General features: G+C 60.3%; 3 protein-coding genes across 3 annotated transcripts in view; 2 read left to right on the forward strand and 1 right to left on the reverse strand.

Moving 5' to 3' along the window:
• Nucleotides 1–1968: 1968 nt before the first annotated feature.
• FGFR4 (fibroblast growth factor receptor 4) lies at nt 1969–7473 on the forward strand. The gene is made up of 17 exons (XM_058815606.1): nt 1969–2041; nt 2944–3213; nt 3318–3407; nt 3520–3686; nt 3773–3896; nt 4168–4358; nt 4470–4608; nt 4692–4885; nt 5138–5283; nt 5400–5521; nt 5621–5731; nt 5868–6058; nt 6462–6584; nt 6658–6728; nt 6931–7068; nt 7135–7240; nt 7327–7473. The coding sequence occupies exons 1-17, from the start codon at nt 1969–1971 to the stop codon at nt 7471–7473; spliced, it is 2403 nt and encodes an 800-aa protein (XP_058671589.1).
• Nucleotides 7474–12296: 4823 nt separating this feature from the next.
• Nucleotides 12297–16004, reverse strand: LOC131564623 (basic proline-rich protein-like). Its single transcript, XM_058815139.1, has 2 exons — nt 14195–16004; nt 12297–13396 (listed from the first exon to the last, which is right to left on the reverse strand). Exons 1-2 carry the CDS (start codon nt 16002–16004, stop codon nt 12297–12299), a joined length of 2910 nt encoding a protein of 969 aa, XP_058671122.1.
• A 64-nt stretch (nt 16005–16068) lies between these two features.
• NSD1 (nuclear receptor binding SET domain protein 1) overlaps nt 16069–23696 on the forward strand; it is a 58583-nt gene continuing 50955 nt past the window's right edge. Inside the window, exon 1 of the mRNA XM_058815610.1 lies at nt 16069–16698. Within this exon, the coding sequence (XP_058671593.1) occupies nt 16069–16698 (630 nt within the window). The remainder of the gene's footprint in view (nt 16699–23696) is intronic.

Raw genomic sequence — 23696 nt, forward strand, 5'->3', positions numbered from 1 at the left:
AGAGTCCCAGCTCTCCCTCGTGTTCCCAGTACTGGGAACATCCCCTTCTCTCTGGTTTTAATTTGGTTTTGGTTCGAATTGAGATGAACCCAACATTTTTCTGTGCTTCCGGCACGCTGTGAACTCTGCAGGGGCGGCTGCTGCTCCATGAAATTGATGTTCTCGTCCGCTTCACGCGTCAGCAGGAATGAACAGCTGCTGGGGGCTGCTGGCCCCCGGGACTGCTCTGTGCACCTCTGCACCCCAAGGGGACACCAGTACTCCAGATGGGGGGCAGCACAGAGTGGATGGTGCTATGGGAGATTGTAGCACCAACCAGACCTCACAGTGAAACCGCGTCATGCTGGATGGTTTGGCACAGCATAGCATGAACAAGGCTGTGCCCAGGACTCACAGTGTGGCCCTACAAAATGAGGGGTGACAGTGACAGTGTACCTCACTCACAGGGCCTCAGGATCCACACCAGACATGGGCAAGGCTGTGTGTGGGGCTCAGCTCAGCCCTGGAAGATCTTGCTGGAAAGCAGGTGGCGAAGCAGACAGTGATACAGGAAAGGAGAGCAGCTCTAGGGCCAGACCCTGGCCATGTACTGGGGGACACTGACCCCTTTTGATGGCAGCAGGATGCTCAGGGGACATTGTTCTTTGGGATCACACCAGCTCAGAGTGTCTGAGGCCAGGCTTGCCCCAGTGCCCAGGGGTCTTGCATGGCCCAACGAGCAGCAAGGCCAGGGCATGGTGGGGTCTGCCTGCCCCAGCCGAGGCAACAGCACAGGGAAGGTGAGGGCAAAGTGTTTATGGGTTGGATTAGGCCACTCCAACGCTGGCTTGCACCTTAGCCACGTTTTATGGCACTCCGTTATGGGCTCCTAATGAGGGTCACAGCCACTTTATGGCACTGACAGCGATAACGCTACAACTAATTATGGCACAATTAGCGTGTGGGCTGCTGGGCACCCAGCAACGCTCAGCGCCCAGCCTGGGCCACCACACCTGCTTGAGGCTGGAGTGCTCCTCCTGCCAGCAATCGGGGGGAAACGGGGGTGGCCTTGCCCCCTGTTCCATCTGCTGCTCCCCACGCCTGGAGGACAGCACAGGGGAGCCCCCGGGTGTTTTGCACCCCCCTGCGTGCCCCACCCGCGACGGGAGGCTGCACCGCCGGAGCCGGGATGGAGGGGCCGGGGCCGCATCTCGCTGCTGGGGGGGGAAGGCCGGTGCTCCCCCCCCGCTTCCCCCGTCCAGCTCGGCGGCAGGTCGGTTTGCAGAGATGCCGGAGAAGCGGGGCCGGTCCCCGTCCCCCCCTCCCGCCTCCCCAGCGCTCCGGGCGGGGCCGCTGTAACCCGAGCGCGTCCCTACAAAGTGCCCGCGCCCCCGAGGCGGCGGCAGAGCGGGGCCGGAGCCAGCCCGGAGCGAGCCCCAGCCCTGCCCGCAGCCGGAGCCGTCCCGAGCCCGCAGCCGGAGCCGTCCCCGGCCCTGCCGCCATGGGGCCGCGGTGTGGGGCTCGGCGGCGCTGAGCCCGCTGTCCCCGGACTTTGCCCCGGCCCGCGCAGCGCAGGCGGCTCCACCGCGGGACCCCGTCACCGCCGGTAACCTCGCCGACCGCGACCCTCGCCCCCGGTGCCGTTCGGGCCCCCCCGTTCCGGGACACTCTTCCCCCTCCCTGGGATCCCCCGCCGTCCCCCGCCCCCGGTTAGCCTCCCCGAGCGCCCTGCCCAGGCTGCCGCTGGCTGAGAGGTCGGATTCCCGGCACCCAAACGGGGTGTTCCCATCCCGTGCCCCCTCCCATTCCTGCCCAGGGACCCCCGTGCTCTGCCTCCCTTCCATGCCCGCCCACCCTCGCGGTGACCTGGGGACCTCGCACTGCTTCTCCCCGGTGCCTCGGGAGAGGAGGGGGCTGCCCGCCCGGATCCGCTCACCCGACCCTGCCTGTCCCGCAGGGTGGGACCCCCGCGCTGGGGGGGCCTGGAAGATGCGGCCCCTCTTGCAGGTCGTGGCGGGGCTGCTGCTGGCGGCGGCTGCACGGGGCAGAGCAATGGAGCCAGGTACGGCTGCGGGGGGCGAAGCGGAGCCGGGGGGCGGCGGGAGTGGGTTTGTGCTTTCTGGGGCGGCGACCCCACGGCTGGGATGCGGGTGCTTGCCCTGGGCACGCAGCCCCACCGCTCTGCCTGCAGGGCAGGGCTGGCGGGAGCTGAGGACACGGCATAGGGACCGGCGTTTCCATCACTGACAGGGGCAGGGTGGCTCCAGCCGGGCTGTCCCTGTGCTGCGGGGGCTTGGCTCGCTCGGTGGACACGCGTGGCAGAGAGGGGTTGCGAGACCGCTGTGGGCTGTGGCTGCTGTGTGTGACTCCTGGCGAAATGCGGGCACTCTGTGCCTCGAGGTGGTGGGTGCGGGAGAAGCGTCCCCTGGGACCAGAGACCAGCTCCCCCACATCCCTCCTGTGCTGGCCATGACCTGGGCTGGAGACACACTCGTGCGCTCCGGGCTCCTTCCCGTGGGCAGTCGGGCTGCCGTGGGATTGCTGTGCTGGCGGCCAGGTTGTTTCTGCCCTCCAAGTGCACATGCTGCTGCTGGCCGTCGGCAAGCTGGGCTCCACTACCAGGGACAACCCGGCTGTACATGCTTGGGGCATGTAGAGGTCTGACTTTGGGTGTCTGGAGGGGTTTGTTAACCTCCTTCAGTAAGGCAGAGCAAGCCGGAGCACCCTGTGCCACTGGGAGTGGTGGAAGACAGTGGCATGTGTGGCCTTGGACGGGGACATGCCATTGGGGAAACCGTGTCCCTGTGTTCAGGGCAGAGTCCAGCCCTTACCCGCTTCTGGGGTGGCAGAGCCAGGCTCTGGGCTGTGTCACACCACATGCTCTGCTCTAAGATGGGCATATGGAGGGGTCCTGCTGTCAGGGAGGGGTGAGCACTGGGGTGGATGCTCACCACATCTCTCCAGAGCTATTTGAGAGACCCTTACTGGAGTCAGAAGATGAACATCTCCTCCTGGACCCCGGCAACACATTGAAGCTGTACTGTGATGCCAACCAGAGTGGTGCCAGTGTGGTCTGGTACAAGGAGTCCCGGCCACTCCTCTCCGGGGGTCGCATCCATCTCCATCAGGGCCTGCTGGAGATCTCAGAGGTCACCTACAAGGACTCAGGGCTCTACGTGTGCCGGGCACGGGGAACTGGAGAGGTCCTGCGCAACTTCACCATCTCTGTCGTGGGTAGGAGCCCAGCAGCACCCAGCTACCCCCGGGGCAGCGAGGCAGCCCCTGCCCGCCCAGCCCTGCAGGCAGGGATGTCCCTCCCAACCCGGTTCCCTTCGCAGACTCCCTGGCGTCAGGTGATGATGATGAAGATAGCGATGGGGACGGTCGCCACGGAGACCGAAATGAGGAGTCAGTCTATGTGCACAGAGGTCAGTGCCACGCCGGGGCACTACAGGAGAGGGCAGGTGGGGCAGAACCAGGGGCAGGGGGCACTGCTGCTCCCTGCACAGCCCCTCCCACTGACATCCTGCATGTCCCCAGCTCCTTACTGGACTCACCCGCACCGGATGGACAAGAAGCTGTACGCAGTCCCTGCGGGGAACACGGTGAAGTTCCGCTGCCCGGCCTCGGGCAGCCCCAGCCCCAGCATCCGCTGGTTCAAGAACGGGCGCGAGTTCCGAGGGGAGCACCGCATCGGGGGCATCCGGGTACAGGCCAGCTCCTCCCACCACAGCTTCCCTCCCAGGAGCCATCCTCCCCAGCTCACCTCACTGCCTTTCCTGCCCCTCTGCAGCTCCGGCACCAGCACTGGAGCCTGGTCATGGAGAGCGTGGTGCCCTCTGACCGCGGCAACTACACTTGCCTGGTGGAAAACAGGTTTGGCAGCATCCGCTACAGCTACCTCCTGGACGTGCTGGGTGAGGGCTCCTCAGCTTGGTGCTGATCTGGGCTTCCCTATGCCTGGCAGAGTCAGGAAAAGGGGTGCAGGAGCCTCTGTTTGTGGTCTATCCACTGGTGTAACTCACATGTCCCTCACAACCCAGGGACATGGCATGGAGACCAGGCTTGGGTTGCACTGGTTTCTTTTAGGGCTCGGGAAGGGCTCCTTGGTGGGTGGAGGAGGAGGGAGAAAGGAGCCTGTGCTCTGGGCCACCATGTCAGTGACACTGCTCTGCTCCCCGTGCACAGAGAGGTCCCCGCACAGGCCCATCTTGCAGGCTGGGCTGCCTGCCAACACCACAGCCCTGGTGGGCAGCGATGTGGAGTTCTTCTGCAAGGTCTACAGTGATGCCCAGCCCCACATTCAGTGGCTGAAGCACATTGAAGTGAACGGCAGCAATTACGGCCCCGACGGGGTTCCCTATGTGCAAGTGTTAAAGGTAACAAGGGCTGGAAGCACTCAGGTCCCAGATACCCACGCTAAAGTGGTGACAGGGGTGCACAGAGCTCCCTGAGGAAGAGGGATACTGACCTCCATCCCTCTCTGACAGACTGCAGATATCAACAGCTCTGAGGTGGAGGTGCTGTACCTGCGCAATGTGTCCATGGAGGATGCTGGCGAGTACACCTGCCTGGCAGGGAACTCCATCGGCCTCTCCTACCAGTCTGCCTGGCTCACCGTCCTGCCAGGTAGGGGTGGGGTCCTGGTGTGGGGTCTGGGATCCCCAGCACGCAGAGGCCATGCCTCAGGCCAACTCACTCACTCCCTGCAGAAGAGGAGCTGGTGCGGGAAGCTGAGGCCCCTGAGACCAAGTACACGGACATCATCATCTACACCTCAGGCTCACTGGCCGTGGCCATGGCCATCATTATTGTGGTGCTGTGCCGGATGCAGACTCAGTCCAGCAAGCAGCACCTGGAGCCTATGGCAGTCCACAAGCTCTCCAAATTCCCGCTCATCCGACAGGTGCGTACCAAACTTGAGCCCTAGTAATGCAGCTAGGGGACCTTGGTGACCAATGGGCTCCAGGAGTGCCACTTGTGCCAGTCACACCTTACCCTGCTGCCAGCCTTGGAGCTGCCCTTCCCACTTCCCCCTGCAGCTCTCTCACCCCATTGCTCCAAGTGAGATCTCTGCTTTTCTGTTGCATCTTTGTTGGGCCCTGGATCATGGGATGAGATGGGATGGATGGCTGAGGAGCTGTGTCTCTCTCCACAGTTCTCCCTGGATTCCAGCTCTTCTGGGAAGTCCAGCACGTCCCTGATGCGGGTCACTCGTCTCTCCTCCAGCTGTGCCCCAATGCTGGCTGGTGTCATGGAGCTGGACCTGCCCCTTGATGCCAAGTGGGAGTTCCCCCGGGACAAGTACGGTTCTACAGGGCAGGGACACGGGCTGCAGCATGCAGGTCATGGATGGGGAGGCCTCTGGCCACCATCAGGCCATCCCTGTGATCTCTCATGGCTCTGCTTGTCCCTGCCAGGCTGGTGCTGGGGAAGCCCCTGGGGGAAGGCTGCTTTGGCCAGGTGGTGCGGGCAGAGGCTTACGGCATAGACAGAGACCGGCCAGACAGAGCTGTCACCGTGGCTGTCAAAATGCTGAAAGGTAATGGCTCCTGTGCCAGTGTCCTGGGAGCAGAGGTGGCATCAGCACTGGGCAGGGGTGCCACCCAGCTGGCATCGTGACACAGCCTTCCTTCCCTAGACAATGCCACTGACAAGGACCTGGCTGACCTCATATCTGAGATGGAGATGATGAAGCTCATGGACAAACACAAGAACATAATCAACCTCCTGGGAGTCTGCACACAGGATGGTGAGGGGGCTGTGCAGGCAGGGTTTGGGCAGGGCATGGGCATGGAGCAGAACTGGGGATGCAGGCACTGGGGTCGGTGGCTAACTGGGAAGGGACAAGGCAGGGCAGGAGCTGAACAAGTGGCCACCCTTCCCAGGACCACTGTACGTGATTGTGGAGTTTGCTGCGAAGGGCAACCTGCGTGAGTACCTCCGTGCCCGCCGCCCCCCGACACCTGACTACGCTTTTGATGTCATGGCAATGCCTGAGGAGCAGCTGTCTTTCAAGGATCTGGTCTCCTGCGTCTACCAGGTGGCCCGTGGCATGGAGTACCTGGAGTCCAAACGGGTATGGCTGGCATGGCCTGCATGGCTACCTGTGCTGGGCACAGCAGGGGAGGGCATGGCAGTGACAGAGGAGCTGTGTATCCCCGCCGACCCCACTGTCCCTGTGGAAAGGGAGCCCAGCCAATTCCCATGGGCTCTCCAGAACCTCCCAGCCCCATCCAGCAAAGCTCAAGGCAGTACCTCCCCAAAAATATGGGACTCAAAGCCTGGCCCACCTCCTGGGGAAGTGTATGTGGCTGCCCCACTGTGCCTGTCACTGCAGCCAGCCCGGTGATGGGATGGCCCCACCACTGCAGAGGTGCTGGGGGGTGTGTGGGAGGGAAACAGTGATTTCAGTGTTGAAGGGGACATGTGGAGCTGGAGTCACCATGTCACACCCCTGTGGGTGTTGCCCTCCCTGGCAGTGCATCCACCGTGACCTGGCTGCCCGCAATGTGCTGGTGACAGCGGAGAGCGTGATGAAAATCGCTGACTTTGGCTTGGCCAGGGACGTTCACGACATCGACTACTACAAGAAAACCAGCAACGTGAGTGGGGCTCCTGGGACAGGGGCACAGGGACCCCCACCAGGGCTGAGCTGAGCAGGGGTTGCTCTCCTAGGGTCGCCTGCCAGTGAAGTGGATGGCCCCTGAAGCCCTGTTTGACCGTGTCTACACCCACCAGAGCGATGTGTGAGTCCTTGGGGGAATGGGGGTCTGTTGGCTGTGGGTTGAAGATGCTGTTGGTGTGGGACAAGGCAGCACTGTGGGGTTATGCATGTGCTGGAGGGTCCCCGTAGCAGAATGGGGATACTCTGTGGGAACAGTGCAGGGTGCAGTGGGCCAGGCTGGGGGAGAGCCTGTATTGACCCCCCTTTGCTATCTGTGATCCTAGGTGGTCCTTTGGGATCCTGATGTGGGAGATCTTCACGCTGGGGGGCTCCCCATACCCTGGCATCCCTGTGGAGGAGCTGTTCAAGCTGCTGAAGGAGGGGCACCGCATGGACCGGCCATCCAACTGCACCCACGAGCTGTGAGTACCAGCCAGGGGGTGGGCAGGGGGCATGGTGAGACCCTGCTAACACCCCCTTATCCCCAGGTACATGCTGATGAGGGAGTGCTGGCACGCCGTGCCCTCCCAGCGCCCCACCTTCAAGCAGCTCGTGGAGGGGCTGGACAAGATCCTGGCAGCTGTTTCAGAGGAGGTGAGAGGAGGGGAGTCTGGTGGGTGAGGGGTGGGCAGTGTGGGCATTGACAGCACTGGTAGTCATGGCACCATCCCTCCTTGCAGTACCTGGACCTCTCCATGCCCTTTGAGCAGTACTCGCCCTCCTGTGAGGACACTGCCAGCTCCTGCTCCTCTGACGACTCCGTCTTCACCCACGACCCGCTGCCGCTGGCTCCTCACCTCTTCTCCTACCCCAGCGTGAGGACTTAAGGGAGGGCAGGGAAGGGTGATGCTGAAGCCACCTCTGCCCTTGCAGGGAGGGGGTCCGAGTTACCAAAGGTGCCTGCTTTGTCCGGGCTGAGCAGTGGGTGGGCAGGGCTCTGAGCCACAGCACCAGGGCAGGGTGTCCCTCTCCCCAGGCTCCTTTTGGGCACTGAGCCATCAGCCCTGGCTGAGATGTGCCTGGTATTGTGGGGCAGCAGGAGCCAGAGCCTCTCCATGTGGGCACTGCCTGGGATGCCCGTGGCATAGCCCAGGGAGATGGGCTTTGGCCAGTGCTTCAGTGGAAGTGTCTCTGGGCAGGAGCCCCACTGCTGCCAGGCTCCTGCTGCATCTGTACATAGCCACAGAGATGAATATTTATGTACATGAAATTTCAACCTGATAAATTATTTTTTTGGAATACACCCTGGTGCAGTTTCTGGGCTGCTCTGGAGCACAAAGGGCTCACCTAAGCTTGGAGGGCAGGTCAGGGTGTGCCTCCTCGCTGCCTCCTTGCTCTAGCCAGTTCAGGGGCTGCAATCACTCCAGGGGGACACAGAGACAGTGCCACAGGTGCAGGAAGTGATGTCCCCACTTCTGTGCCTCCAGGCCTGCTCCAGCACAAAGCACCCTTGCATCTGTTCCCCATTAGCCACTGCTGCACTAAGCCACCGTGAACTGCGCTACCAGCACTGCCCTGAAACTGATCCCCCAACTGCCACGGGCTCCCAGGCTGGGAAAGTGCTCTGGGGCCCAGCCCCACGCACTGGGGACCCCCCGCACCCTCCTGCCCAGGCCGGCCCAGCACTCCAGATTAAAGTGAGTTATGGGCTCTGTCTCCCCAAAGCCCATGGGAGCACAGGTTGGGGGTCTCCAGCCCCTGCTCTCTGATGCCTGTGTTGGCCCCCTTGCCCTGTGGTGCCCAGCAATGACGGCAGCGTGGGCAAGGAGGGCTGCAGCTGTCTCACCCCCTCCTGCCAGCCTGCTCCCTGGTTCTAGGGTTTCATCCAGGCCCAGGCTTTGCCGGCCGTTAGTCCCAGGATCTGGTTTCCTCCTTCAGCTCCCAGCTGCACTCACAGCCCCCCGCCTGGAAGCTGCCTCTTCCAGCATGGAAGCTGGCTCTGTGGCACAGCCTGCCCCAAAACAGCCAAGGTGATGGGGGCTGCCAGGTGCTGTGGGGCAGGACATGGGCCCAGGGCAGCTGGAAAAGGAGTCCCTCAATCCTGGCTGCTGCTGTGGTAGTGCCCAGGTCTGGAGTCACAGGAGACACAGAACTTGGGACTTGACACAGCCCTGGGTGTTGTGAATTCTATGTGCTGGGAGCCCAACAGCTTTCAGAGCCATCCTGGTGTCCCTTCCTTTTCACAGCCCCTCACAGGGCTGCTGTGGGTGTCCCATTCCAGTGTCACGCTTGCAGCCTCCATGTCCAGCCCAGCTCCCCTCTCTGCTGGGAGGAGCCCCCCATTCCCCAGGGCGGGTGGGGGCAGACAGCCCCCTGGCAGGTGTGAAACCTGCCTGTGCCGGCAGCCTGCCTGCCCGGGAAGGATCCCAGCTGTCCTCTAATGTGCCAGAACCAATGCATTTCGCACAGCCCTGAATGGGGCATTCACACGCTGAAGGGCAAATTGCCCAAGCTGCCCACAGGGGCAGCCCAGATCCCGGCTGGGACTGAGACTGAACACGGGGAGGGGCTGTGCCCAACTTGTCCCCACCTCACTCCAGACCGGGGTTTCTGTGCTGAGGGCAGCACACAGGGCAGGCAGTTCTTGCTCACCTTGCACTGCCCTTTCCCTGGGTTCAGGGGGAGGCATAGGTGGGTTTGCTAACGCTTAATACTAAAGGGAAGGAGTGGGGCAGAAGGGGACATTGTGAGCAGGGACCTGCCATCCCCTGCCAAACCTCACTCACTCCCTGCACATTTAAAAGTCTTGCCACAGGTGCAGGCATTGCCTGCTACCCAGAGCCCAACAACCCACACCAGTGCAGCCCACAGGGTCCTGGCTGTGCCCAGCACTGTGCCCACCTGCCTGCCCCAACTTGGGGGAATGGCCCTCAGCACATCCCCAGGCACCACCACATCCCCCATTGAGCCCCCAAAGGATGGGGCAGTGGGCACATGGGCTGTGCCCGAGCCAGCTCTGCCAGGCACAGGGCAGCCGAGGCCACGGCTGGGCAGGGAAGCAGCCCCACGACAACTGGAGGCAGTTTTTATTGTTTAACATTCCTGGTATTTTCTGTCAGGGCTGAACCAATTGTCCTTAATCCGCCAGGCTCTGCTGGCCAAACAAGTGTGGCTGAGCCACCAGCATCCTGTCCGCACGAACAGGCCCCTTTTGTGAGGGGGATTTAGTGTGTAGCCCAGTAAATCCTGCTGGTTTCCTGAGGCAGCGTTCCCACACCCCCACCATTACAGCCCCCCTTGTGCCTGCTCCCAGCCCCTGGGCCCTGGCACAGATCCCTGCCCGGCCATGCCCACAGGCATCCCGTCTGCCCAAGTTCTGGGGCCATGTACCTGCTGCTCCCCCAGAATCTGCCGCTCCGGGGCTGCAGATTCCCCTTGTGTGTTTCTGGGATATGTCTGTGAGTCCTTATGGGATGTGGGGTGTTGGTGGGGCTAAGCTTCACAGCCACCCCACTACACTGCTGGTCCTTCATGGGATGTCGGGTCCCCTGTGGGGAGTACAGTGGTTCTGGAGGGGTGCTGTGCTCCTGGAGCAGATGCTGTGATCCCCGGGAAATGCTGAGCCCTAGGGAAGGTGGTTCTGGTCTGGGGTAGGGGAAGGGTGTGTGCAGGGAAGATGCTGGGTCCTGGGGGAGCTGCTGTAGTCCTTGGGGAGATGCTGAGTGCTGGATCTGGTTCTGGTCCTGGAAGGAATGCTGAGCCCTGGGGGAGACAGCACCCCAGGGGCCAGGACACCAGCTGGTTCCTCATTCCAGCTCCGGGATGTGGCTCCCAGCCCCTGCCCGGAGATGCCTTTGCTTAACGACTCTGTTGTTTGGCCGGGAGCTGATGTTGTCTTTTCTCCACAAAACAAAGGCGACAGGATTTTATCTCTGGGGAGAATCTGGTTTCTGTGAGATGCAGAAAGCCTCTGCCCCCGGGCAGGAGAGGGTGAGGCTGGCAGGGTGGAAAGGCACCAGGCTGCCGTCTGCCCCACAGCAGGAGGAGCTGGCACTGCCCCTCTGGCTGCTCCTGCCTGCCCTAGCCCTGCTCCCCGACCTGCTGTCATTGTCCCATGCCTGTGCCCCGTGTGCCCAGGCAGCGACGGGAGGGAAGAGCCCCCATGGGCCAGCGGGCAGAGAAAAGGGGCCCATGAGCCCCCACACATCGGAGTAGAGGCTGAGGCACGGCCCCATCTCTCCTGTGGAGGAATCCAAACATTGGATCCCGCCAGGGACACCTCACACACTGATGTAGGCACACGCAGAGATGTAGGCATGCACCCGGCCCCCATATCCATAGAGAAGCACCTGCACACTCACCTCCATGTGTGCACACTCACTTCCATGTGTGCACACTCACCTCAGGCACACCTCCAGGAACATCTCCCCATGCGTGCATCCACTTCCAGCTACGCACATACACTACATCCCCCACAAAATCCCCATGCATCCTCACACATCTGCATGCACCCACTTGCACGCACACACATGTACAGCACAATCCCTGTCCACACACACACACGCACACGCACACACACACACACACACACACACACACGCACCTCTGCACCTCCCTTCATGCACCCCCAGCGGCAGAGCCGAGGCTCCAGCGCTACTGCGGACCCCCAGCCCCACATCGGACCCCCAGCCCCATCCGGACAGGCCAGGCTGGGGGTGCCGGCGAGGGCGGTGGTCCCATGCTGCGGACCCCCCGCCCGCCGCCCGGACCCGCCGGTGCTGCGGGAAGCCGCGGACTCTCAGCCCCATCTCCCGGCCGGCGGGAGGAGCTGCGCGGGGCGGGCAGAGCGGAGCGGGTGAGCGGCTCTCCTGTCGCACATCCCCCGTATTTGGCTGGTGACAGTGGCCTTCGCGGCAGGACAGGCACGGGACTGTGTTGGAAGGATGACAAACGCAAGTGGGAAAAACGGTCTGCGGCATGGGGATGAATCCTGGCTCTGCTCTCCATCACCCGCACCGATGGATGGGGCTGAGAGCGGGGCAGGGCAGGGGCTTGGGCTCCAGAGCTGTGTCCCAATGTGCATCTCTTTGTATCCTTCCAGGTGACAGGAGCAGTGTGGGGAGGGCAGCCCATGGGCACTCGAGCCTGGTGAACCTGGCTCTACCTGGGATGGATGGATGGATCAAAGCCCAGCGTGAGCTCAGCCTCCTTGCTCGCGGCTGAGAGCCCTGCGCACCCCCTAAGCTTGAGGATGGGGGGCAACCCGAGGGCTGGGGAAGCAGGGCAGTCCCGAGAGCAGCTGCAGCACCCAGACGGGCTCCCTGGGCCTCGGCCCCTCGGGATTATCCCCATGCTGCATATGGCTGCTGCAGAGAGCAGCCTCCAGGTGACAGTGCAGCGACAGCTCTTCCGCGCCGGGCGGATTTGCTCAGCAGTGATGGCTCCTGTCCCCTGCAGCTCCTGCCAGCGGTCCTGCCCGCACCCACCGCCCTTGTGTGTATCTGGGCTGCCCCCGCAAGGTTTCGGGGGGCTATGGAAGCACCTGGGCAGGGGGACTGCGAGGTGAGGGACCTGGGAATCAGAGGTCACCCCGGCAGGAGGAGAAGCCCCCGAGCCGGGGACACCGGGCCGGTGCAGCCGCGCCTGCGGGCACGGAGCCGGGCTGAGCCCCACCCATGGCCCCGGCTCCAGCCGCTCCATCCCTGCGGTTTCAAGCCACGCAAGCCGCTTCCTGGGGGAAAGGGGGCCCCAGGCAAACCCTCCGGGCAGGATGCTCTCCGCTCCTCTCCTCCTCTGCTTCCTTCCTCTCCCTTGGCCGGGCCAGCCCTCCCCCTGCCCGCCGCGACTCCTTAACCCTTTCGCCCACGCTCCCGGCCGCGATCCAGCCCCACGGCCACGGATTCCAGCCACCGCCCCCGGCCCTTTGTGCAGGGTCCCGGTGCTGCCCCCGGGGTCCGCGCTCCCCCCAGGCCCCGCCCCGGCGAACATCCGCGGCCGGAGGCGACTCGCAACCAGCCCATCCTGCCCGCGGCTCCCGCGGGATCCGCACGGGCCACGGCTCCCTCCGCGCTGGGGTGTGGGGCTCCCCGCTCCTCATCTCCCTCGGGGAAACCGCGGGGGAGCCCCCGGTGCGGGGCCGCGGTGCCTCCGGCATCCCCGCGGGGGCGGAGCGGCCATGACGGGAGCCGGGGATGCATTCCCGCCGGGCGCGGGGGCACCGGGCCGTTCCCGTGGGGGCGCCGGGATGCGATCTGTGCGCGGGCACCGGGGCCTGCAGAGGGAGCCCGCAGTACCGGCGGTTCCGTGGCTGCCGGCCTGACCGGCCATAGCGCTGGGCGCGGGGCTGGGCTGGGGGTGAGCACGATGGCGGGGTGGGGGCTGAGGGCGAACCCCGCGGTGGGGCGGCCGCAGCCCCCGCGCCCCTCGCTGCAGCCCGCAGACAAAGCCCTGAGGCGGCGGGGCCGGCCACGCTGCCCGGCGTGCCGCACATCCGGGCGGGAGCGGGCGGCAGCGGCCGGGATGCCATTTCCCTGTTCTCCGCCGGAAGAGACGGGCCGGAGCAGGGCCCTTCCTGCGGGCCTGGCCGTGGCACGGGCAGAGGTGACACAGCAGATGGGAAGTGCGTCTGAGGGCACCCCGCCACCGCTGCCCTGCTCTTCCCAATACCCACAGGGCTGCAGGTGGATCGCTGCGGGGCCCCGCTGGGACAGCGGGGTGTGGACGTGCCTCGGGTGTGCGGAGCTGCCCGGGCATCGCTGCCCAAGCAGGACAGCCCCTGCACACCAGTGTCCCATCGGGGTGTGCTGTGCCCTGTGCCCACGGACCAAGGGCTCACCGGGGGAAACCAGGCTGGGACGTGTCCTGATGGTGGCCCTGGCTCTCCCCCCTCAGCCTAAGAGGGGGCACTTGTGCAGAAGAAGGGCAGCTGGTGACCGTGCCCAGGGTACAGTTCCTCTGCTTGGAAGAGCCCTAAACATCTCCCCAGGTTGCTCACTGGGCCTCAGATACCAGGCTCTGGAAAGACACCAGGCATTCCTGCTCTTCACACGCCCTGCCTGCCCCTGGGGGGTATAAATAAACCACTAGCTTCATTTTGGGAACGTGGCAGAAACGTGCGTGGCAGGTGGCTCCAATGAGAAAGGAGGAAACTTGGCTGTTGGGGCCTCTCCCAGGTGTGCCAGGCTGTGGCTGCCAGTTGATCCCTGAGAGATGGACAATATATTTCCCCCATTCAGGTGTAAACCAAGGGATCCAGGCACACTGGGTGATGCCCCAGTTCTCTGAAGGTGGGAAGACCTGTGTCGATACTGGAACTCAGTGCCAAGTTCATTCACAGCGTGGCCCCAGCTCCCACATGTCACCATGGCACATGAGCATGGAGGGAAAGGGCCTAAAATAGGTCAGGTGGCACCAGCTGAGCCCTAGGCTGGGACCTCGAAGGCACAAACATGTCACGAGCTTCCTGCCGAGCCACCCCACCCTCCGTGGGTGTGCTGGAGTGGCATGAGCTGAACATGGCAGTCTCTCCTTGGCTGCAGCACACCAGTGGGGTGACAGTGGGTCGGGGACCTTGGTGTGGCTCCTCAGGAGAAATGGTTGCTCCATTACCAGCCACAGACAGGGCAGAAGGAGTGCATGGGCAAGACGGCAGGGGCACCAGGAAGGCAGGTGCCCTCAGTGGGGCTGCCAAGGTGCGCAGGCAGGGAGGAGGCAAGTCTTCAGTGCCCCGCTGAGGTGCCAGCCCGCAGCCGCTCCAGGACAGCATTTCAGCGGGGAAAAGCTGCGCCTGCGGGGCAGCGAGGCCCGGGCAGCGGGCGCTCCCTGCCTGGGTGCGCAGAGCGGCTGCTCCGGGGCCCAGCCCGGCGGGGGGAGCGCGGCGCCAGCACGGCCGGGGGCTCCCGCACGGCCGGGACGTCGGAGCGGGGGGCGAAACAAAGGGCAGCGTTGGCGGCGGGGGGAGCGGGTCCGCCCGGGCAGCGCCGCGTCGAGCCCCGCGGCGGCACCCCGGGGGGCGGCAGCGCGGCCCTGCCCCCCGCGCGGCCCGGGCAGCACCGCCCCGGTGCCACATCCCCGCGCTGCCCCGGCTGCCCCCCGCCCCGTGCCTGCCCAGCCGTGCCGGTGCGGCGGCGGCGCGGCGCGGCGCCCGGACCCGTGCGGCTGGCGGCGGAGACCCCGGCCCGCAGCGGAGGTAGCGACGGAGCCGCCGCCCGCCGCGGGCCGGTTGCGGGGGGCGGCGGTGGCAGCCCGTCCCGGCGGAACGGGCGGGCGCGGGGCCGGTGCGCGCCGCTCGGCGGCGGGAGGGCGGGTGGGAGCGCGGCTGTCCGGGAGCGGCGGAGCCCGGCGAGGACAGCCAGGCCGCGGGCACCCGGCGCCGCTCCCCGGCGGGCGAGGCTCGGCAAGGCTCGCACGGCTCTGCACGGCAGCCCCGCGGACGGCGACGGCCCGGCCCGCCGGTGCGCGGGAGGGCGGCGGGGGAGCGCGGCGAGGGCGCCGGGCCGGCCCGCGGGGCGCGGCGGACAATGGCAGGGGGTAACCCGAGCCCAGCGGGGGCGGGCGGCGACCCGCGCCACCCGCCCCGCTGACCGCCCGCGGGCACCGGGGCCGGGAGCGGTGCCGAGCGGTGCACGGGGACCGGCTCCGCCCGGGTGCCCCGCCGGGGCGCAGGGCCTGGCGGACTCCATTTTGTTGGCGCCCGCTCTGCCGCCGTTCGCAGGCCCGCGGCCTGCCCGGCGTGGGGGGGAGGCGGGGGGGAGCGGCGGGGGAGACACTGCGGGGCCGCCCCGTCCCGTCCCGGCCGGTGCCCCCTGCCGCTGCCTGCGATGGAGGTGCGGGCGGCGGCCCCGAGGCCGCGGTGCCGGGCGGGGGGATGCGGGGAGCGGGGCAGGCCGGGCCGGGCCGGGGCGCGCCGGGGGGGGGCAGCACTGAGCGCCCCCTCCCCACCTCCCCCTCCCGAGATGGGGGGGGGGCATGGGGGGGGTTGCTCGTGCGGGGGGGGTGGAAGGGGGGGGGGCAGGCCCGCGCGGGCGCGCGCGCGCTGATTGGCCGCCGCCGCCGAACCCCAAGAGCGGGGGCGCGCGGGGCGGGCGCGCGCCCTCGCGGGATGGCGGCGGCGGTGGCGGCGTCGGGCGCGCGCATGCGGGGGAGGGAGGAGGAGGGAGGCGGCGGAGCGGCGGCGGGGCCTGGCCGGGCCGGGTCGGAGCGTCTCCCCATCCGCCTGCTCCGGGGGCAGGCGCCGAGCCGCCCGCGGCACCCGCAGGTGAGCGGCGGCCCTGCGGCAGCGTTCAGTAGGGGGAGCGACCCCGGCGCCGGCCGTGCCGAGCCGAGCCGGGGTGGCCGGGCCGCGGCCTGGGGCCTGTAATCCGGCAGTGGCGGAGCGGGGCCGGCGGAGCCCAACGCGGCCCCCGGGTGCGGCTGCCATTTTGCGGTGCAGGCTGGGCTGACCCCATTGTGCTGTGCCCGCAGGTGGATGCCCGCCGCTCGGCATGGAGCAGGCCTGCGAAGTGAGCCGCCGCAGCTGCCTCGTCCCCTTCGGCACCTCGCTGTCGGCCGCCGAGCCCAAGGGCGGCCCCTTCGGCGAGGCCCGCGGCCCCGAGCCGCCCGCCATGCAGCTGGCGGCCGCCAAGCCCGGCTACGGCCAGGACCCGTCGTCCTGCTACATCCCGCTGCGCCGGCTGCAGGACTTGGCTTCCATGATCAACGCCGAGTACCTCGGCGGTGCCGCCGACGGCGCTGAGGCCCTGCCCGACCCTGGCTCGCCGGGGCCCCGCCTGCCCGCGGCGCAGGACCCTGCGGCCGAGATGCCCCGCGGGGCCCGGGCCTTCCCCCTGCTCCTGCGGGACGGTGCAGAGGAGGCGTTGGAGGAGGAGGAGGAGGGCGCCGAGACTCCGGAGGAGGAGGAGGAGGAGGACGACGACGACGACGACTACGACGACGACGACTACGAAGAAGAGGACGAGGACGACGACGAGGAGGAGGCGGCGACAGAGCCCGGCCCGCGGAGCCGCGGCCGCTCAGCTCCGCAGCGGGGCCCCGACAGCCGCCTGCAGCCGGCCGAGTCCGTGCCGGACGGCGGCCCCGGGGAGCAGCCGGAGTCCTCGGCCGCCCTGCAACTCGTAAGCACTGTCGGGGCGCGGGCGGGGGGGCCGCGGCCGCTGCCATTTTGCGGTGCGGCAGGGCCGGGCCGGGCCGGCCGCGCTGCCTCCCTCGCCCCGGCACCCCGGAGGATGGGAGCCATCTTACCGAGCGAGGGGAGCCTGCCGGGGCCGGCGCGGGCTGTCACCGCGCTCACCGCGCACCTGTGTCCCGGCGCGGCCGCCCGCGCTCCCCCCACCGCTTTTTCTCCCGTCAGGAATAAGAGGCATCATCCTTCTGCCCAGCGACTCGCTGCGGAGTTCGGTGGAGTTTTTTCCCCGTTGGAAGGGGTTTTTTTGAGCGCGGTGCAGATGAGGAGGGCAGGAGGGAGCGTTCCCATCTCCTGCCGCTCCGGCTGAACGCTGTCAGAGGCTCTTTGTCTGGCCAGGCCTGAGGTTCCCGAGCTGTGAGACCTTGGCGGTGGCCGGGGAGAGGCCGTGTCATGGCCTGACAGACCTCACGGGCAGCAGACCTTGCCTCTTATTCAGGCGGACTTTTTTGTTTGTTTCTTTTAATTCCTCTCTACACTCACAAATTCCTTTAATTATAATATAATTAATAAGAAGCAGAACTGATGGAACTGTAGTAGGAGTTCTGAAAGGAGATAGATGCATTTAGTAATTTTTTTGTGTAATTTGCTTTTGAATCCAAGTATAAGAGATGTTTCTCAGTGTAACCTTTCATTTGCAGCCATATATGTATATTTCCTTCAGTTTTCGGTTGTGTGGGGTTTTCCTTGTTTATTTCTTCAATATGTTTTTCAACCTCAAGGTTCCCTGCGGGAGGATACTCTGGACTTTAAAGTATTGATGCAGGGTTTGAAGATTAGCTCCTTTGACTAGGACTAATACCGAAACCATCTTGCTCTCTTAATTTCAGTAGAGCCGCTGATGCCGGACAGATCATGCTGTGGGAGGCAGGATTGTGTTCCTTTGGGAACACTCCGTGTTCCTGCTGCCTGCTCTGGGAGGTGGGCAGCCCTTGTCACAGAGTGCCCGTGCAAGGGGCGATTCCAGGAAGATGCTGACAGCAGCTGAATTTGTTTGTGGAACAGTTTTTACTCTTCAGCGTTCCTTGGGAAGAATCCCTCTGTCTCTGGTGGTGAGAGGCTGCTGTGGGTCTGAGGTTTGAGCATCTCTTCAGCTTTGTTTTGCAGAGGAAAGCGGGGAATCTCTCGCAGACATGTGCTCGGTGATGCAGTTGTGGGAGGGTCTCACTTTGTAAACAGAAGCTCGCAGAGGTACTTTCACAACACTTGCCTTTACAACGTGCTCCACAGAACTGCAGCTGGTAGAGTGACAAAACCGTCCCAGTGACGGGAGCCTGTTATTTGAATATGCAACGAGGGTTGACTTTTCAGTGAAACTGCCTTACCTGTGTGCTGTAGTTAGCCTTGCTGAGTTGTTCTGGTGACTTGAGAGCACAGCTGCATTCCTAAAAAAATGCAAATAAGAAAAGCATTTTTTAGGCAGCCTGGGGTCCTGCTTTTCCTAAGTCTTGCATTCTTTCTTCAGTGAGTAAATGCAGTAGTCCTTCATTTAGTCCCACTGCTTGTGGAATGGGAAAAGACAGGGCCAAGTGCCAAGTTACCTCTGAGGCAATTTAAATCTTTTAATGGTTGAACATGACATAGTAGCTAGAAATATCCAGGTTTGCTCTTCAGGTCATGTATTCATTTAGGTATTCAATGCCAGTCTCATCTGTGTTTGGTAACTGGAATGATTTTTTTTTTTTTTTTGAGAACTTGCTAAAACTTGAAACAAAAACCCACCCCAAAAAGGGCATCACGAATCCCTGGGAGTTCTGCACAGCTGTCTGTCATAGCTGGGCTACTCTTAACAGGTATCAGCTTTATGCTGCTTCTTGATGGGTCTCCACCTTACAGCATGACTGTCTCAGAGCTTTCATTTTTGAAGCTCATGGCTCTGAGTGTGCCACTGCTGCTCAAACTTCCTGTTTTGCCAAGAGGGAAGTGTGTGTGTGTATTTCCCATGTCTGTGTCTGCCCCTTGTAAGAATTGATGCTTGCCTTGAAAAGGCACAAATGTCAAGAGTGCTCGGAGCAGAAGGGCCAGAATTTGGTTTAGTCTTAAGTGAGATGCAAAATACAGCATTTAAGTAATGCCTCTGGGCAGGAGGGGTGGTGACAGGTATTGTTTTGCACGGGGATTTGTTAATAGCCCTGGCACCTGCTGCTCTCAGACATTTCCCCAAACAGGGGACGTTGCTCAGGTGCCATTCAGTTGTAAAGAGGGATGTGCATATTCTGAACTAAAACTATTTTAAGTGCCACCTTAATCTTCCCTTAAGGGTGTCTGAACTTTCCAGCCGCTCCTGACAGATTTTGTGTTGTGGAGAAGGAAATTATAGCATCAATTCTTGGGTCATGTTCTCCAGAGGTGGTGAAACAGTGACTGCTGGCAGCTGCTGGCTTGGTGCCTTGTGCACATGTTGGGCGATGGCCATTTAAATTTAAATGGGTGGTTGTTCTTGGTATCTCTGTTCTTTACCATCCTGATGTGAGTTTGTCTGTGGTGCTCTCCTGGCATTTCCAAGTTGCAGGGGCCCTGGGCAGCATTATGTACGTGAGACCAGACTCCAGTGCTGGGGAAGGTGAAACTCTGAGTGCCATAGATATTGCTTGAATTTAGATGCTGAGGAATTGGAGCAAGGTGGGCTTGTTTCTTGCAGAACTGTCACCTGAAAATTTTGCTCTTCTAATGTAACTTTTGATGCCTTAATGCTTCAGTTTGTTGGCTTGTTGGCTTTTAGCTAGTACACACAAAGTATGTTTGAATAATTCGATTTGCAGAATTGAGCGTTCGAGGAAGCAGAGAGTTCTTGGATTCAGGTACATCTGGGCCACTCCTGCTGTGCATACATTTTGCATTCTCAAGCTGTTTTCTCCATGAGACCCTGATGGTTTCAGACTTCAGGATGTGCAGAGGCTTGCATGAGGCTCAGTGTTGCTTTCATTATCATTTCCTTGTCCATTCCCACGATGCAGGACTGTGATGTTCGGGTAATGATAGTGAGGAAGTGAGGTACAGGGAAATTTAGAGCCAGATGTTTTGTCCCTAAGAATTGCTGCTTCCAGAGGCTGGGTGTGAGGAATGAGTGAGGCATGTTTGTAAGGTTCCAGGAAGGTTTTTGCTTTACCAGAATCACACTGTTTGCACTGTGTTAGAAGTACTGAAGGCCAGCAGAGTTCTCTCTAGAATTAATCCATTATGACCTTGAGTTGTGTTCTAATCTGCAGCTGTGGGAGGGTACTTTTATTATAAAGTGTTGGTGTTGCCTGTGTGAGAGTTACTCTGGTGCTTGGTCTATTAACTGATGTGTCTGGTGCCATTTCTCTCTCTGCTAAAAATAAAATGAAGGAACTAAAGCCACGTGATCCTCCCTACTCCTGTAAACATTTCTGAAAGAATCTCCTACTACAGACTGTTGCTCCCAGGTGTAACTAACTACTGATAACATTATATCCCTGAGATACAGCAGATATGGCAGTGGTTTGTTTTAGCAGGGAACATAAATTTCCTTGGTCAATTGACATCTTCCTGGTGAGGAGATGAATTCTGTTTGGCTCTCAGTGATTCCTGCAAGCATCATCTCCTGCTCTGTGCATCTGGAGAGAACGGGGTCTTTGTGTGCTACTGTCCCCACGCCTGTGATCTGGCACACATCCCCCTTTGCCACTAGGATTTACACTGTTTGGAAGATGGCATTATTTCACAGAAAAGAGCTTGTAGCTGGATCTTGCCTTGCTGTGCAGCCTGATGGCACCCACCGGGCCTTGTACTGAGGGGCATTCCTGTTTCAAATAGCTCTAAACTCACCTATAAAGGACTTCAGCCATGGTGAGTGTCCAGAAGATTGGCAATTGCCACCGTGAGGGCCCTGTCCTTGCCTGTGTTATTGCTTGAGAATAAATTTTCAAGGTCCTTAATGACTTTATTCTTTCACGGTGTGGTGATGCTGCATTGCCCCTTGGTCATGGGGAGGTGTGAGTGAGGGGGTGTTAGGAGCTGTCACAGCAGGACCTGCAGTGTGTGAGAGCAGCTCCTTCTGAGGGTTTTGAACAGTCTGCAGGATCCAGAGCTCTCTTGCACAGCCTGTTGGATCCTGGAAGTTTTATCATAGCATTTGGCTGAGATTGCCCTTCCTCTTCTTGTTTTATTGTATTTGTTTTCTGATTGCTGATTAGGTGTGAAATATCTGTGTACGTGGTTTTACAGGAAATGACTTGGTTTCTCTAGAAAATACCTGGTGTGCTGTGTGAAATTTGAATGACTGATGCCTTTGCAGTTCATGCTCTAAAGCTGAACCTGTCTGTTTGCAAATAGCAAAACCAGAGGTATGTTCTTGCAGATGGGACAGTTTTGAAAGTGATGTTTTACTGCATTTAATGACAGAAGCCTCTGTGTAATTTCTGCTTACCAAATTTAAAACTTACTTTTAAAACTTGAGCAGGAGAGAAGCTGTTCAAGCAATGTCCTGGTTAATATCCTATTTGCAGTTGTGAGTCTGGCAATAGTAGCAATTAAATTGGCTTTTGCAGGTGTATTTTTGGGCTGGATGCTGCCTCTCAGACCCTGCAAAATGCCTATATGTGCTGGGGATTTCTTTTGGAAGAGTGTGTCTCCCACAACTTGAACCTTTTCTTCCTAATGAGTCTTAGGTTGTTGAGGGTAGTCATTCAAGTTTTACTGTTACAACTCCTCCTCAAGCCTTGGTAAAATTAAAATCAATGATAGTGGCTCAGTTTGATGCTGTAGCAGTAACCTTTGACCTCAGAGCAGCATATTCTGCATGAAGTCATGGATTTGTTTATTGCCTCTTGCAATGTAGCAGCTTCTTGTTGTACCTTATTACACTCTTGTTCCCAGAAGTGGGGTTAAACTGTGTGATGTACAATTATTAAGTGGTTTTTTTTTTAATTTTTCCCAAGTTAACTGAACAAATCTGTAGCTCACTCAAGAGGTGAACTCTAAATATGTCAAGTTACTTTAGCCCTAAGAAAAAAGCAGTGTTCTCTAAGATATAATTGAGATGGTATTAAAAGTATATTTGTAACTCAGAAATTTGTGTTATAGATGATGGTCAATTTTCAGTGCAGTTGCTTGGAATATACTTCTGCTTTTCTTGCCTGCGAGTGCCAGCTTATGTATAGTAATTTTGATTGCTTTTCAATTATTTGCTCTGGCATTTAGAAAGGCAAAGGGAATAGAAGCATCAGAAAGAAGAAATCAGGGAGTTGTCCTAGGAGTTAAAAAACTCAACAGCTTAGGTGAATGCCACTTTTAAGACCAAAAAACGATGACCTGTGTTTGTTCTGTCTGCACAGAGCCATCTGGTGAAGAATGGTAACACGGGGGAGTTTGTCTTGGCTGCAGAGCTGTGGTGCCATGCTGAGGAAAGCAGAGGTGCAGAGTTTGGAGCCCCAGTGGTTCAGTCCTGGCTAGGAGCTCAGGCATTGCTTTGGCTGGTCTGAGTGGGTGCTCCTGAACCCAGTGCCAAGGACAGGGGAAGATGCTGCCCTGTGCTGGAGCAGGTGCCAGCTGAGGTGCTCTGTTCTTGTTGCATTAGAAATCTGGTTCCAGTGTGGCTGCTCACAGCAGTGATTAAATGTGTGACAGAGATAAAGATGGCCTGGGTGTGCATCCATCTCTTTTGTGTCCAAAAGCATTGATGAAGCCCAGAGGAATTTCAGCAGTGTGTCTTGCCTCTACTGAAGGATGGTAAAGCACTTGTTAAAATTGACGTGCTGCCTCTTCTTGGTTATCATTAAGATTTATCTCACACAGTTCTTTGGAAAAATGGCAGAGAAGTTGGGAGAAAAGTCACCTTGTGTATCACTTGTTTCCCTCTCAAGGACAGGCTGGTCCTGGCTGGGTGCCTTCACTGCTGTCTCTAGCACAACCAGAGCAGAAGGGTTGTGCTGAGTTGTCCCAGCTCATTGCCTGCACTGGTTGTAGCCTTGGCAGTGATGGAGCTGCACAATCCACAGGTGGATTCTGTGCTTTTCCAGCAGCATTCCTTGCTGTCTCTGTGGGGCTGAGGTGCTGCTGGGGTTCTGGGTGGAGAGCAAGGCTGCAGTGGAAGGGACACCACTCGAGTGCCATCAGGGAGGGGAGAGTTTTGGGAGCTCTGTTGGTGGCTGAATCACAGGGAAAGGGCAGCACATCTCTAGTCCTGGAGGCTTCCCCTGTGTTCTCCCATCCTCCTCCCCACGGAGTACGCCACCGGGGTAGGAAGGGTTGGCAAGAAAAGATTTGAGTGAGTTCTTGGTAGGGAATTTGTTCTGTTGGTCACGTGCAGTCATTGGGACAGCTGTGGATGCTGCTGGAGATAGCTCATCCCACTGCTGGGCTCTTCAGGAAAAACAGCTTTACAGTAAAATAATTATACAATAAAATAGCAGAGTAATTTGTTTTAACCTTCAGACACTCATCAGAAATAACGCACTGGGACTCCTTTTATATTTTCAGGCATTGACTTTTGCATGTGAGACACCAGAAGTGTTGAGTTGGGTGGAGCAATTCAAGTGTTGCATCCAAGCCAGAGGATGGAATGCCTTTTGGTGAGGTATTCTTTAGGAAAAAGTGAACAGTGAATTTCCTGCACAGTAGTATCTCAGCACACTGGAAACTGCCAGTTTCTTTTTCAGCTCCTGTAGTGCCTGCAGTGTTGAGTGTGCAGGGAGGCTCTCACCCTCAGCCCTGCTTGAAGCTTCCATGTTCCACTTGTTTTGGAGGAGTGTGTTCATGACTTTCCCCTCCCATTGTTGATGGAAAGATAGAAACCTGCTGTTGCCTCACAAGAAGGGTGAGGAGCAGAGTGGTTATCACCCTTTTAATAGTTCCTCCCCTTGCCCTGATGTTACTCTGTTGTTTGATTTTCCCCAAGCACCTGTTCAGACTTCCTACTGTTCTGGCTAATGTGACTGCCCGCAGATTCCTAAATAACAGCAGTAAAAC

This window comes from Ammospiza caudacuta, chromosome 16, assembly GCF_027887145.1.
Source record: "Ammospiza caudacuta isolate bAmmCau1 chromosome 16, bAmmCau1.pri, whole genome shotgun sequence".
NCBI lineage: Eukaryota > Metazoa > Chordata > Aves > Passeriformes > Passerellidae > Ammospiza > Ammospiza caudacuta.

Bases quoted from the DNA above. Each gene is read 5' to 3' on its own strand.
- FGFR4 (XM_058815606.1), top strand. From the start codon at position 1,969: ATGCGGCCCCTCTTGCAGGTCGTGGCGGGGCTGCTGCTGGCGGCGGCT. The intron at 3,897-4,167 runs GTGAGGGCTCCT...CCCCGTGCACAG, and splicing joins CTACCTCCTGGACGTGCTGG to AGAGGTCCCCGCACAGGCCC. The intron at 7,241-7,326 runs GTGAGAGGAGGG...CCCTCCTTGCAG, and splicing joins TGGCAGCTGTTTCAGAGGAG to TACCTGGACCTCTCCATGCC.
- LOC131564623 (XM_058815139.1), bottom strand. From the start codon at position 16,004: ATGGCAGCCGCACCCGGGGGCCGCGTTGGGCTCCGCCGGCCCCGCTCC. The intron at 13,397-14,194 runs GTAATGGAGCAA...CCGTGGGCACAG, and splicing joins TTCTGCCCTGTCTGTGGCTG to GGCACAGCACACCCCGATGG.